Here is a 14,722-nt window from a genome sequence, read left to right as displayed (position 1 = left end):
AGTTTGCTTTCGGATATCGGTTTTGCAGCTCGCGAATTCGCAGTTTGTCGAAGGCAGTTCGTGCTGGCCAAGCCGATTGTGACGTGACCTCTCGCACCAAACCGATCAGGGCTCCAGAAAATAGAAAATTACTGGACCCTAGTGCCAGGGAAAATCTAGCTACAATTTCCCCCTGCGCTAATGGCGTCACTTTTGCACGCCCACTTAAAAAGAGTCCAGATTACAGTCGTTTCGAGGACTCGGAATCTTTACTTTTTCTCACGTTCCCCTCGGCGGCGAGCTTGTTCCGCGCCACGCTCTGAGCTATTTGAAAGGGTTTTTAACCCCTTTAAGGATACTAATAAGGCAATAACGAAACTAAAAGCTGCTGCCGGTTGCAGCGCGTTCAAGACTGGTTCCTTCTACCCTGTTAACTATAATTAGACTGAGGATTTCGTGGGTTTGTGGTAGTGTCGAGTATGAAGCGCCGAGGTGAGGTAGACGGCCTAGTTTTTAGTGTTCTACTTTGTTTCTGATTTCAGTCGGCTTTTTAACACGTTGACTATTATACCAATAAATTTAGAAATTTAAAGGCACAGTCACGTTACTTTCAACTTTTACAAATTACTCAAATTTGATATAATTTATTACTTAGCTACTGTTTCTAGCAATCGATACTGAAAATTTTGCATAAAGTTTCGCAGTTTAATCGAGACAATGATTTTTGTAACATTCTCACACCTTGTAGGTACCAATCGAATTTGGTTTACTCAATGGATTGCATTAAATATTGATTTTCAAGTTTGCTGAAAAAATCGTGTCAGTCCTATATGACTGATCTGGTACTTAACGTATTAAATAATTTTTCCACCAATACTGTTGCCTATTTATTGTGCTAAAATCAAGAACATTTTTCTTTGTACCTTGTTGTAAATACTAACGTACATATTTAATTGATGAAAGTGCTATTAGTCAATAATGGATCAGACGTAGGAGAAACTTGGTATACAAATACAATGCAGCAGGTGCTATAAGCACTTTCAAATCTCACTTTTGTTAATCGGAAAACTTCCTCGTAAATTTCCACGGTTTGTACGCCCATTGATGAAAGTAGTACTAGCCAGCAATGGGTCAGTCACACGGAGAAAGTAAATATGTAAAGTACATCGTTTATTCGAAGCAGTTTCAAATCCCATTTTACGTGGAATAATTAGCAAACTTCCCCATAAATTTCTACAGTTTGTACGCTCATAAAATATTCCTCATTTGTGTGGAAATAATCAGCAAACTTCCTCATAAATTTCTAAGGTTTCTAAAGTATGTTAATCTTCAAGGAAACTCTAACGATCCTGATATTAAAAATCGAGAGGTATTCGCAAAGGATGTAGAAAAATAATATTAAAAGTGTACAATAAAGTGATGATCATCTCGCATTAATGGGCTAATGAAACGTCGTCGTTCTTAACAAAATTGAATGAACGTCGCAAAATTTCCTCTCGACCGAGGGAGCAGGGAGAGTATTTTGAGAAAATATTCCGGCTCAGGCACGGGGACAATATTTCTAAAAAACAGGAGAGAGAGAAGGAGAGAGAGAGAGAGAGAGAGAGAGAGAGAGAGAGAGAGAGAGAGAGAGAGAGAGAGAGAGAGGGCGATAACTCTGAGAGGAAAGAGAAGAAATCAGCGCTGTTCGAAAGCGGATGAGCGAAAGCTTTGGCTGGTGGTAATGCATCATTGACTTTGAAACGTTGAAAAGGGACACCGCGAAGAGTTGCGCAGAGGCGGTATACGCGGCTCGCTCTCGCGCTCGCGGATCCGATGAAGATGAAAAAATAAAGTGGGCCACGATACTCCATTAACCTGATTACTGCGACGAAAGTAACGACCCTTTCTGTGCTCGCGGCTTCCGCGCGACTGCTAAATGTGGACACGGCCTACATTCCAGTTCATTTTTAGATAACGTTTTAAACAGTGATCATCAACTGTGAAACAAAGCGCTATCAGGCACTCCTCTTGCATTTCTGCCCGGCTCGCGCTCTGCCGACACGACGCTACGCCACAGTCCCCGGACCCCCTCTGACATTCTCTAATCCGTGTCCTGAATTCGTTAATATAGGTCGGAATTTGCGTATCGCCGTATTGATAATAATAGGCGGGGGCCAGGTGCATACGCTCGCCGATGGAAATCCAGCTAATAAGCGATGTATTACGACCGAGCTACTTCCTTCTTTTCAGTCGGACATTATTCAACGCACCGTTCCACGGATAACGAAACAGGATACATTCTCTTGTACGGGCGAGTAGAGTGCAGCAAGCTGCTATCTCAGAATTCATTCATGATATCGACGCCATTCTTTTTAATTAAACGGTCCGAGAGTGCTAATCTGTTTGCGTGCAATAATATTTATGGCACACGGGGAAAACACAGCTCTATAAGCGTGAGATAGTATTAATTTTTTGTTATTGCAACAGGTCTTATCAAATTGAATAACATTTACCTGAATCTTTTCTTTTTAGTGTACAGTTTTTAAGGACTATCAACATTTTTTTTCACGACCTAAATTATCCCTCGCTTTAAGATTAATGTCCCTTCTTTACGACGAGCCCATAAAATTTGATGCAGGCCTTTTTTTTTATTGACATTTTGTCGCACACACTAATAAAATTTTCAAGAAAAACACGGCTCGCCTTTTATTATCATTCGTGGTTTACGATTGAAATTAAAATATACGTTTTTTTTTCAATCAAAAGTTAAACTGTAAATATGTCGACGGCCTTCCTGTCAAATATTTATTTAATATTTTGAGCAATTAGTTCACGTTTCATTCGGAACGGATTCAATATAACATCGATCGAACTTGTTCTTCTTCGTCTCCTTCTATTTCAACAATGTTAAAATAACTTTACGGTATTCGGACAAATTTATATATCAAATATTGGATTTTAGGATAATAAATACGAGACGAACGTATATAAACAAGAAGTTGTTTGTAAAGTGGGAATGATGTTTGCACAAATCTAACGTGAATTGGTATTTAACTTTGAGTGTTCAGTTTAATTTAACGCTTGTGATACTGTATTTGCCATCCTAACTTGCCACTGAACTACAAACGTTTGTATTGTTTGTTTCATTTATTTGCATGTAAATGCGACAACAATTACCACAAATTCACAGTGAAATCATATACATCAATCAGTACATTATACATTTTTATAGCGAAAAAATTATTCAAAGAATTACTTTCTTTCCTCAATAATTTTAAATAATTGAAAATAATAATTACACCAACTACATCTAATCACAGCTACTAATTTTTCTCATAAATTCATAAAATCCACAAACTGCTGCAAAAATCCTCAGTTAAATTTCCGAGTTGACTCTGCAACGAACGCAGTTTCAGAAAGCCATCGAAAAAAGTCCGAGCCAAAACCCACCGTCGGAAAAATCGTTACCTTGAAAGACTCTCGAAAACACTGATATCGTTCCATCGAGCTTGCGAAATCGCGTAACCAAAAACGAGAACGAATCGCGAATCGTTGAAGCCCCGGATTCGATTAATTTCCGAGCGAGTTGTGTCGCATAAAATTACCCGATAAAAACCGCGCGCCTCTTCAATTTATCGAATTCGGTATCCGGCTGCGATCGGCGGTATGTTCCGATTAAATTCAGCAAGGAGAGAGAGAGAGAGAGAGAGAGAGAGAGAGAGAGAGAGAGAGAGAGAAAGCGCACGAGGAAAGGTCGAAATGAAATTTCCATATACGCGGCGGCTGATTAATTTTGAGGCTCGAAGCCGAATCCCGAAAATTTAATCAATTCCGCGCGAACACCGATACACGAGCTCTCTCTCTCTCTCTGTCGCGCGCGCACGCGAAACTTTCGTGTTTGACGGTCAAATATTTCGGTAGGCGGTCAGTATCGGAATATTAAGGGTCGCATAAATTCGCAGTGGAAACACACGCTTCTGCGAAGTTCTCGGCCCTCGTGTGTTACCGGATACGCAATCTCGCCCGGGGCGTGCTTTAATATCGAAGGAAACTCAAATTGAGTCGTTCCGGGGCTCGCGGAAAAGTGGTTCCCACCACTTCCTGGCTATAAATAGCGGTGGTCCCGCAATTAAGCCCTCCCCGATTCTAATTCGCGGGCTTTATTATTAACGCGTGTGATTGCGGGGACACGTGCATTACCCGGATGCACGCGCTGCACACCTTAATCCCCGACTAGGACGGCTGAGCTCTTCAGCTTCTTTAATCTGCATACCGACTTCCGGTCTTGCTGCAATTAATCTCCTCCTGACCTAGAAATCTTACCTCTTATTTCCTGCTGGCCGTTGACAACTTTTTCCGCATTTTTAACGTCTGATACTCTTCCTTCATTTCATGTGCAGACTCTATTTTTCTATTCAATAAAAATTAGAATTTGTAAGTGTATAATTTCGATTGCGCAGAACGAATGTTCGCCAGGTTCAGATTCGACAAAGTGACGAAGACATACAAATTTTCATGGTATTGTTTATTATAATTTACATAGACTAGTTGTACCCAATAAAGACTGGACGTAGGTTCGTCCGTTTCATTTGATATCGACTAAAACTACTTGTTTAGCTAGAAGATAGGTAACAGTGCTTGTGTGACTAAGCGTATACTTATACTACTTGTATGATATAAAAGACATAACTTCCTCCAGAAGCTTATAAAATATGAAACTTATTAATGTTGAATGTTGTGTCATTTCGCTTTCAATTTACACGAAGCAGTTACAATAGAAATATATTTTATCTAATTCCAATTCCTCTGAATTAAAAAGAAAAGGTTTGTTTAATTTCTGTCTACAGTCTGAAAATTTGTCTATCATGTTAAACCGTATATTATACTAAATTTGCAGTCCTGCTCAATATTTCATGGTTATCGCGATTATTGTAGTTATTGCTGTATTTGAGTTCATATTAAAATTGCTTGCATAACATACAATTGTTTGCATGAAGGCAAACATTTACCTTATAATTATTGAGTTGGCACTCTGATTGATCCATTATTATAATCCCAACCAGAATCTATATCATTTTTATGAAGCATCCGACACCGCAAAGAAATATTGCATGGAATTATGGTAATTTCGCGTACGTTTGATAAGATACCGAGCAGTACTACTTGCTCTACCCACCAACTGACACCATACCGCCGGCAGTCTAGTCAGGAACAGGTCGTGCGACGTGTCCAGTCGAGTTTGCAGATTACGAGCAGACACAAAATAATCTAGAGATTGTTTTATCATAATGTTGTCCTAAATTTTAATGTGCACTAGAACGAATTTAAAATCATTTAAATGCTGCACGTGATACCTGCTGCTCCATATTCAACAGCAGAAAAAGCTTCTAAACAGTGAACACGAAACTCCTATTTATCACACGAGGTCATACTTCTTCTCTCCAGAAACAGTCGCTTGACTACAATAACTTACCATAAAAATACAACCCTAGAATAACCAGGTGGCTTGTACAGCAAGTATAAAATCTTTAAACTGTACAAGTTATATTCCTGACATTATAAAACAAAGATGGAGAGGAGAAATGATTTCTTTTCTTAGCCTCTAATTTTGCCATTCCTAGGATTAAAAATCAGTCACTTTGCCTTTTCCAAAATCGTAATCAGTTCTCAAAGACGCTATTCCTCAAAACCATGATCTGTAATAAAAGCTTGACCTAGCATTTTACATTTCTCAGGTCCAAAGATGAATCAACTGAATTTTGTCCAGTATCTTTAAGATTTGCCACTGAAAAATCGTGATCATTCATCAGAAACGCTATCCTTTAAAAAAGTTCACTTCATCAAAAGCCTATCTTCGATCTTCATCACTCTTCCTGGCCCCGAATCCTATCAGAAAAGAGCTACTTACCAAGAAGACTGCGTGGGTATCGATGGCAGCGCCCCCGGCGGCAGCGATCTTCTGATGGCTTGACAACAGGACCTTGCATTCCCTGGAGCTTCGTTGCAGCATGACGGGGGGTTGGTACACACATGCCGCCCAACGACGACGCTGTTCGAAGTCGTCGGGAACTCGACCGCAGAGGTTCGCACCTTCGGCCTGAGCAAGGGCGACATGGAGAATCCGTCTCTTTGATTGGACGCGGAGCTGCTGGAGCTGCTAGACCCGGGACTGCCTCCTAACCGTCCCGGTGAGGCGTACGCGAAACCACGGAGCCGGAAGTGCGACTGGTGGTAAGGATAACCGGCTGGCGGCGGTAGCCGATAATGATGATGGAAGCCGAGGTCTCGTCTCATGTACGGGTCGCCCGGGTCGTTGGTGGGCACGTAACGATCGGTGGGTGTGTGTGCTGATGGTGGCATGTATCTATCAACGTATCTGTCCGGATAGAGAACTTCCGGGGGCGGTTGTGGCACGTATCGTTCGACAGGTGTGTGCGCGGTTGGCGGAACATAGCTACCGGTCGCACTGGACCCGCCATAAGCGCGATCGGTGGAGGTGGCCGCTGAAGAGGTACCGCAAGACGAAATTGGCGTTATCCGACCGGTGTAGCGATCCTTGGGTTTCGGGAGGGACAAGTACTTGTCCGCTGCCCTTGCAGGAGAGTATCGATCAGCGGCAGAATGAAAGCGATCAGGAGTGCCTGTAGAGGACGCGAACCGATCACCGGCCACAGACCCCGCGAACCTGTCGTACCGGTCCTGGCTGAGTCTGTCGAACTGATCGCTCGGGTTCCCGCCGCTGTACCTTTCGTTCCCGTAACTCTGCACGGACTTCGACACCTGCAGGTACTTGTCGATCCCGGTCTTCGTCGCGCTCTGGTAACCGGAACCTGCCGAGGACCCCGCACCGTTCGACCCCGATCTAAGATCTCTAGCAGTGCCTTCCGGCGTCGGGGAGATAGACGTGAAGCGATCGTTGGAATTCGACTGCGTGGCCGTGGTGTTTGTATACGAGGAATGATATCTGGCGATCGTGTCCGTGGACGAGGAGGACGAGGACGAGGTGGTGGAGAGCAGCCTCTCCGTAGAGGACCCGGAGATGGTGTACCTAGAAGCATCCCCTCTTCCATCGTGACCGGGCGATGAACTGGCGAGAAACCGATCCGTGGACACGCAGAAACGTTCGGTGACTCGGGACTGGCCGCATCGTTGGACCGCGGACTCGTTGAACCTGTCGCTGGTGGTGACGTATCTAGACTGGCTAGCCCCAGTGTCCTGGAAGCTGGAATAGCGACCGAAGTCCGTGGGCGCTGGCGAACTACTCGATCTGTCTGTGTACTTTTGGCAGACCGTCTCGACACCTCGATCGGCGTACAGACGTCTCTGCTCGCTGGCTGTGCTCGAGACTTGCAGTGACCTCTCCGTCGACGAGTATCGCTGATGGCTGGCAATCTCGGGGTTCGTTGCGCTCGCGAGGAACTTCTCGGCGGTGGACGATATCGTCGAGTAGCGGTCATGATGGACGCCCGACGACGCCTCCGGCCGGTGGTACCTGTCGTACACCGGCGACTCGCCGTGATACCTGTCCGTCGATTTGCTCGCGAACCTTTCTGGCACCGGGGCGTGTATAGGCGACGATGATAGGAGCCTGTCCGTGGAGATGGCGCCGTATCTGGAGCCCGTGGAGTCTTTGCTGGACGCGTACACGCCGGCTGATCGGTCGCCTTGTAGGCTGACTTGAAGGGTTCCCAGCACTGGCGACGAGCCGGACAACAGGCGATCGCTGGCTCCAGAGTATCGTTGCTGGCTGTCCTTGGACTCGTGCAGGCCGGCCGACGACTGTTGATTGGCCAGTAGTCGCTCCGCCGAGGAGAATCGGTCCGCGGCTGGCATCGGTGAGGCTGGTGCTGTGCCCCCGCCATATCTGGCGCTTGGAGAACCTGGGGGCAGAATCCTATCAGCAGCAGGGTAACCAGCCAGACTCTGGGTCGAGGCATACTTCTCGCTTGGGCTGGGCGACAATGGCGGTGGTGGAACGAAACGATCATTCGCGGGCGCTGGCGACGGCGGCGAGGGGAACGTCTCCGACGAGAAAGGGCTGGTCGCGCAGCCCGACACAAGGATCGTGCTGTTCGCGTACTCGTTGCCGTCGGACAGGTCACCGTCGTTGCTACCCGTTGATTGTTGATAGCGGTCGCTCGGGACCAACGACAGCCTCTGCTCCCCGTGGAGACCGGTGAGCTCGCTGAACCGAGGAAAACGCTCTGCCAGAACGGTCTGGGACAACGTTTGACCGACCGTGCTCGATCTAGCCGGTGTGTACTGGTGGTGCGTCTGCAGAGAGGACTGGCCGAATCTCTCTTGGCTCTGGTAGTGACCGAATCGCTCGCAGCTCGATTGCAACGATCGTGGCTCCCCGCATGACTTCGGGAAATCGTCCAGCGACGGCTTGTCCGTTGACTTGTCGTGGCGGTCCAAACCCGAGAGCCGATCTCGGACACCATAGTCGTGATCGTTCCCTTGAGATTGCTGACTGGTAACGTGATCGGGCTGGTAACGGTCTTGGCCGCTGCCGGTGCTGCTCGACGGGTTCGATACGGCTCGGTCCGATTGTTGTTGTTGGGGTTGGTGTTGTTGGTGTTGTTGCTGTTGCGGCTTGTAACAGTCCGATGGATTAGCGGAGCCGATCTGGGACCCGACACTTCCAGATGACACGCCGGTCGATCCTGGAACCGGAGATGACGAGGACCCGTTCTGAGAGATCGGGTGTTGGTGCAGTAGGAGACGTTCTCTTCGGCCATAGTCGTCGTCTGTCGGCATCCTGGTGGCCCGGGGCCCGCTGTCAGGACATCTAGAACCCGAGAAATTACAGTGTTACATGGAGGACTGCGTACAATGACGGAGACTGTGGTTTACTTTGGGTCGCAAGTGGAAGAGATCAGTGATTCGTCGCACGCACAAGTAAATTGGATTTAAATGGTTATTTACGGAGTAGGAAGATTCCTATGTTTTTGATTTCGTTTACCATTATGCCATCAGGACCAACCTTGTCCAGTAAAAAACTGAAAAAGTTCATCCCCGATTAGGTAAATGAACTCGAAAAGTTTGTTTTCAGAGATACCGTTATGAAGATCCAGTGGAACGCGGACGCGCGTTACAATCAGATCGTCGTTTGTTAGCGCACGCGTAATTTTCAATAATATTTTAACGGTGAAATATAATACGCGAATGTGGCCGAAGGCAGGATACGAATTGCTTGTTACTTGACGTTAAAACGCGGCCCGTATAATCGATTGCAAATTAATTGGGGCCGCGCTAACCCGCGTTTCAGAACGGTCCAACGTGTCCGGAACGAGTGACGCGTGCGGTCGTTCGTAACCACTGGCGAGGCTGCAACGAATTACCGCGAAACACAACGATTCCATCGATCACTGCTTAAATCCTCCGAAGAGTATCGGGCCGGCCCATGAAACTTTTACCAGAGAGCTTCCCCGTGACGGTAAATGCGAAATTGACGGCCCCGTCTCATCGCTAATACCCCGAAATCCTGCTTTATTTTTCCTGTTTTTCGCTTTATACGACCACGCTCAAAATAACGCGTTTCGCAACGCCAAATGCCGCCAACGAAAATAATTCAGTGTTAACGGGCTATTCTATTCTTTCTTTTTTTGCAGTAGAATTTAAGATTTAAGCGGGATTTTGGTGTTTAATGTTGCCATGATTCCGGTCCTTCTTCTGATCGTAAACAAGAAATGAAGAAGTATCTGAATCGGTATGAACGTGACTATGTGTTTGATCCAAAATACATAAGAGAACTTGATTGTTTACCAAATGGCGACAGTTCGAACACAGATTGTTGATTCTTTAGAATATTTTTCTGCCTTTAGCACGTTAAAAAAAGAGGAAAAGACGAAAGATTTTAAAAAATTTAAACGCCTATAACCACATTAATTTTACAAATTCAAACTAATTCTCTTGTACGCATCTTTAAAGATAATGCAAAGAAATTAATTTTTTGAAATTTCAAAGTCTTCTAATGAGATGTGTACGAAGCTAGATTAATATATTTACAGAGCGCATATTCTGAATAGAAATAACTTTTGCCGCGCATTGCGAGTAATCCTGGTCCCGAAGTTAGAACAAAATAGTCGTGCATAATTTCTCTTGGGGTATTACGCGGTACGGTAGCTCTGTAGTCGGTAATTGTTGTTCGCACAGATACCGTGTAACCCTCGGATTAATCGGAAACAATATTGCAAATTACACGTGACAATTCTGTATTTATTATTCCCTCGGGAACGCGAATACATGCGACGATCCACGAAAAGTTTCCAATTTTAGCGAAAGTATCGCGATACGTTGGCAAGTACGTTCGTTAGTCACGATTAGCATCGGCTGCAAGGAGATATTCGCGTAAAACTCGGCGAAATTCTGCCGTTCAACCGAAAACTCGTTTACACCGTCTCTAATTAGGGATTAATTAAATTATAAAGTGCTAATAAACCGAAGCCCCTCGCCGCGGCACAATTCCCCGGCACATGAGCTCTTCATAAAAAGCCGCGTAACTTCATCCGCGAAAATTAGGGTGTAGAGCTGGAACAAGCCCCCGTTCTCGTAACAGAAGGTGTAACTAGCGGGGGAGTATAATTGCTCGTGTATTAGGGCCTGAACCTAGAACAGGCAATCGCACGGTGCCAGAATGAACCGTGTAATTGATCAGACGTTTCCCCGTAAAAGATGACGGCGTGGCCAAAGTATCGACCACCGCATCCCTGTTATTAGCAACCGTGTCATTTCATCGTGAAACATATATCAACCCTGTGCTTCACAGTTGCACACCTCCGATTAACGCCGCCTTCGTTTTCTTGACAGTCGCTTGGTCAAACATTAGCACTTGGTGTTTGGTAAAATATTGGGTTGCAACATAAATTCGTTCGGTTACGAATATGTTGTATTTTTAACGAATTAGTTGTAGCTCGTTGCAAATGCAAATTACTGATCTTAAATGAAAGCCGTTTACAGTAAAAGAATTTATGAGTGATTGATTGTAATTCTCTGCTTTGTTAACGAATGAAATAAATGTATTGAAGATAATATATCTCATTGTTAAGTATTAATAATAAATTTATACTGACAATTTATTGTTCCATAAGGTTGAAAATTATACACTAGTGTGGGAAAGTATGGATCCGCTTTTTAGTAGTTTAACCATTTACCGAGGTAATTGTAATTAATTTTTTTCCACGGACTTAATTAGTTGTAGGATCAGCCTCGTAGTAATAAAATCAATGTCCATTTCATTTGCTAGAACACATGAGACAAATTTTTTTTAATAAGAAAGAGAATGTTTAGAACATAAGGAATACACAATAAAATAAGGTTCATGTAAAGCAAATTATTAAGTACTGAATTAATTACTTAATCAGACAAGACGATGTAAGTAGAACATGTAGGACATGAAGGACGAAGTATAATGAGTACATACAGTTATTAGATTTGACCCAGATCTACTTCATCCTTCATAGAGTGCATCCACTGGTCTGACTAAATACGATCCTCTTCTACTTATCGCAAATTATATCTGTAATGAAGTCACTTAATGAAGGTATTCAATTTAGATACTTTGCGGCCAACCTGTTATTACAGTCTTATTAAAAAGTCAACTATCTACTAGATTATGCGTGGTCATTTATTTATTTATGTACACAGCAGAGTAAACGTTTAAATCAAAGATTTCGTAAATATTGTGTTACATTGACTATGCATAAATTTTTACCGATGAAACAAGTTGATTTTCAAGAACTGAAAATTCTATAAATGTTCGCAGAGTATTAATGATTCAATAGTGTTGTCAGTACATTATTGTACAAATCATTGTACAGACTTTTCCCTCGAATCCAGATCGGCTGTATTACTGGAACACGTGCTGCTAATCGAAAAGAGATAATAGCACGAGAACGGTTAACGACTTCGAATGGCTCTAACTGCAGGAAAAAAAGCTTTTGTGAGCCGTTACCAGAACAATTGTACCAGTCGATCCGCAGTTCGCAGCGTGTCGGATCGATCGTAACGAAATGCGTTTCGAGCGTTTATGCGACACGACAATAAAAGAAAAGAAGAACTGCAGACCAGCTGATGAAACGAGACTAAAAACTTTTTACATGGCCACGGGTTGACTTATCGTGTCATACTTAGAAATCCGTCGTGGGTCTCGCGTGACGTCTAACTATAATCCTACCAATTCTACTTGGCTGGTTATAAATCAATCTATTGTATTTATCTGATTTGAGCGTCGTCTATTCTACTTGACTGCAGATCGAGTCCTGGACGATCGTACGTCGACCTATTCTACGTATCTGACAGTGGATTAACCTATTCTACTTGTCTGACCAAAATACGACTATTTGTTTCGTCATAGTCTACTTATCTCTTGAGCAATCAATTTATAGTAAGCGTCTGAGGCGACCTATTTGGTCAATGTTAGTTTGGCCTATTCTACTTGACTGGACGTAGATCGACGTATTTAGGTGAGTTCGCAATAAACTGACCTATTCTACTTATCTGAGCATAAACAAGCCTATTTAAATTGTTTTATTACACGCTGAATATATGTGTTTGCTAATCCTATATTATTTGTTTCAAGTTGTTGGTTAACGACATATCGATTCAACTTGTCTGGGCAAAGGTAAACTAATTCCACTTAATGGATCATAGATTCACCTACATATTTGATCGTAAACCGATAAGTTCTAATCGTCTAATTACAATCTGATTATGTGTATTTACTGATCATACACCACCTGCATTCACTTGTCTGACTCAAAATATATTTATTCTACTTGTCTGGTCACAGACCAACGTATTGTACCTCATCGATAATGAATTGACCAATTCCACAAACGTGACAGTAAAATCTATTTTATTTGTCTCGTGACAAACCGACTATACCCGCCTGTCCGATTATAGACCGGCCAAATCCACTTGCCGGGCTAGAAATCACTTTATTGTGCTTGTCTGTTTATCCTATTCATCTACAGTCTATCGATTATTCAGATTGTTTTCCGTTTGACGAAAGGCTTGTTGCGAAACATTATCAGAACGAGTCGATTGCCGATTTGTAATGTAATGAATCGATCACAACAGAATACGTTTCAAACGTTTATGCGACCTCGATAAAAATGTAAAGACGGTCCAAGAGCATCAGACGAAGAATAAAATCGTTTTACATGGCCATCGGTCGACTTATCGTGTACATTGAGCTCCGTCGGGTAGTTCGCGATTTTTGTGGATTACAGGCGGCGAGCGGAGATCGAGAACGTGCAAATAACATTTATTGGGGCGCGCGGAGCTGCTGATACGGGAAAGAGAGACATTCGAGCGGTCTGGTGTGCGTCTATCGCGGCGGAGCGAAAAACTCGGAGAAGGGTGGAAATGGCACGCGTTCCCGGTGTCGTAAAGATAAAGCGCAGCTGGCGTCCCGCAAAAGAGCCAGCTGTACGCGTTCCCCTTTTTTTCCACATTTCTCTCGGAATCGTGCAGCGAGCCGCGAGCGGCACGAAAATTTTTTAATCTTCTTCCTTCGGCGAACGGTCCCGCGTGGAAAATTAAAAAGCTCGAGGAGAGATTTCGATCCGCGATTTGGGAAAGGCTTTCTATTGAATCCAGTAAAATAGATCGTGATTTCTAATACGAATACCATCGCTAGACAGCGGATCGTTATGAAAAGTAAAAATTTTCTACCTGGATTGCAACAAACTGGAGTGAAAGAGAAATTTATTTTCGTTCTTAATATGTTCAATATGTAGGAAATTATACGACAGTATTTTTAAATTCTTCTAATATTTATGTGCAATCATAAATTCATAAGGAAAGCGAATATAAGTGATATAAGTCAATCATAAGTCAGACACGATCGTATGAAAGAATGAATAACGTTTAGATTATGATATTATAGACGAGCAGAATAAATCTGTGACGAAATAAGTAGACATGGTGAATCTATGCTGAGGAAAGTAGATATAGTTGGCTATTGATTAGACAAGTACATTGTTGAGTCCATGGTCACATATGTATAATGAGTTAATGCATGAGCGATCAGGTAAAATCGGTCTATCCTTCTTCAGACAAGTAGAATAAACTGATCTCTGCTTAGACAAGTGGATATGGCAAATTTATGACCAGCTACCTGCACGTGGTTAGTTTGTGACAAGACAGAGTAGCCTGTATTCTAGTCGGACAAGCCTAATAGTTCAATTTATGGTTAATCAGATAACACAAACAGATGTAATATGTTCTATTCAAGTAGAAGTGATCGATCTAATACCAAACAAATATAGAATTAGGGGAATGATACAAACTAATGCATTTTGAGATACTACCAACAAGAAATATTTAAATAAAAATTAAGAATCAATCGCTCCAATTAACCCATTTGCATCATGAGGAAATATGAAAAGAAGACCTTTATCACCAAACTTTTTTTTATTATATTTAAGTACAAAAATGACTACAAGTAAAAGAACTTCATATTTCGGCGTTATAAGAAAATATATATACGCTCCGGTGATAGTGACCAGGAAAATTGAGCGTAAATATACGCTAAGGATGCAAATGAGTTAATGCTCTTCCAGCAAGTGAAACAGCTCGATGCTCCATCAGACGCTGTCGATTTTCTACTACTTTGCGAAAATACGGTGGACGCAGTGCATCGGCTGTGAACGCCTCAATAAATTTGCTCGAAGCGGACTTGTTTATACGCTAGCTCAGTTCGTAGCCGTGAAAAAAAGGCCTTGACGGTCGGGCAAAGGAAAAATTAATTAAA

The 14,722-nt window shown here is 43.2% G+C and overlaps 1 protein-coding gene across 6 annotated transcripts in view; it reads right to left on the bottom strand.

Moving 5' to 3' along the window:
* Rho-5 (rhomboid-5) overlaps positions 1 to 14,722 on the bottom strand; it is a 365,864-nt gene that overhangs the window by 173,870 nt on the left and 177,272 nt on the right. For all 6 annotated transcript variants that reach the window (XM_076794749.1, XM_076794766.1, XM_076794785.1 and 3 more), the window contains exon 3: positions 5,870 to 8,752. In XM_076794749.1, coding sequence (XP_076650864.1) covers positions 5,870 to 8,721 — 2,852 coding nt within the window. In that variant the 5' untranslated portion in view covers positions 8,722 to 8,752. The remainder of the gene's footprint in view (positions 1 to 5,869; positions 8,753 to 14,722) is intronic.

This window comes from Halictus rubicundus, chromosome 1 (genome assembly GCF_050948215.1).
Source record: "Halictus rubicundus isolate RS-2024b chromosome 1, iyHalRubi1_principal, whole genome shotgun sequence".
Classification (NCBI taxonomy): Eukaryota; Metazoa; Arthropoda; class Insecta; order Hymenoptera; family Halictidae; genus Halictus; species Halictus rubicundus.
The sequence above is the reverse complement of the archived record's forward strand: the minus strand, read 5'-3'. Positions and strand labels throughout refer to the sequence as shown.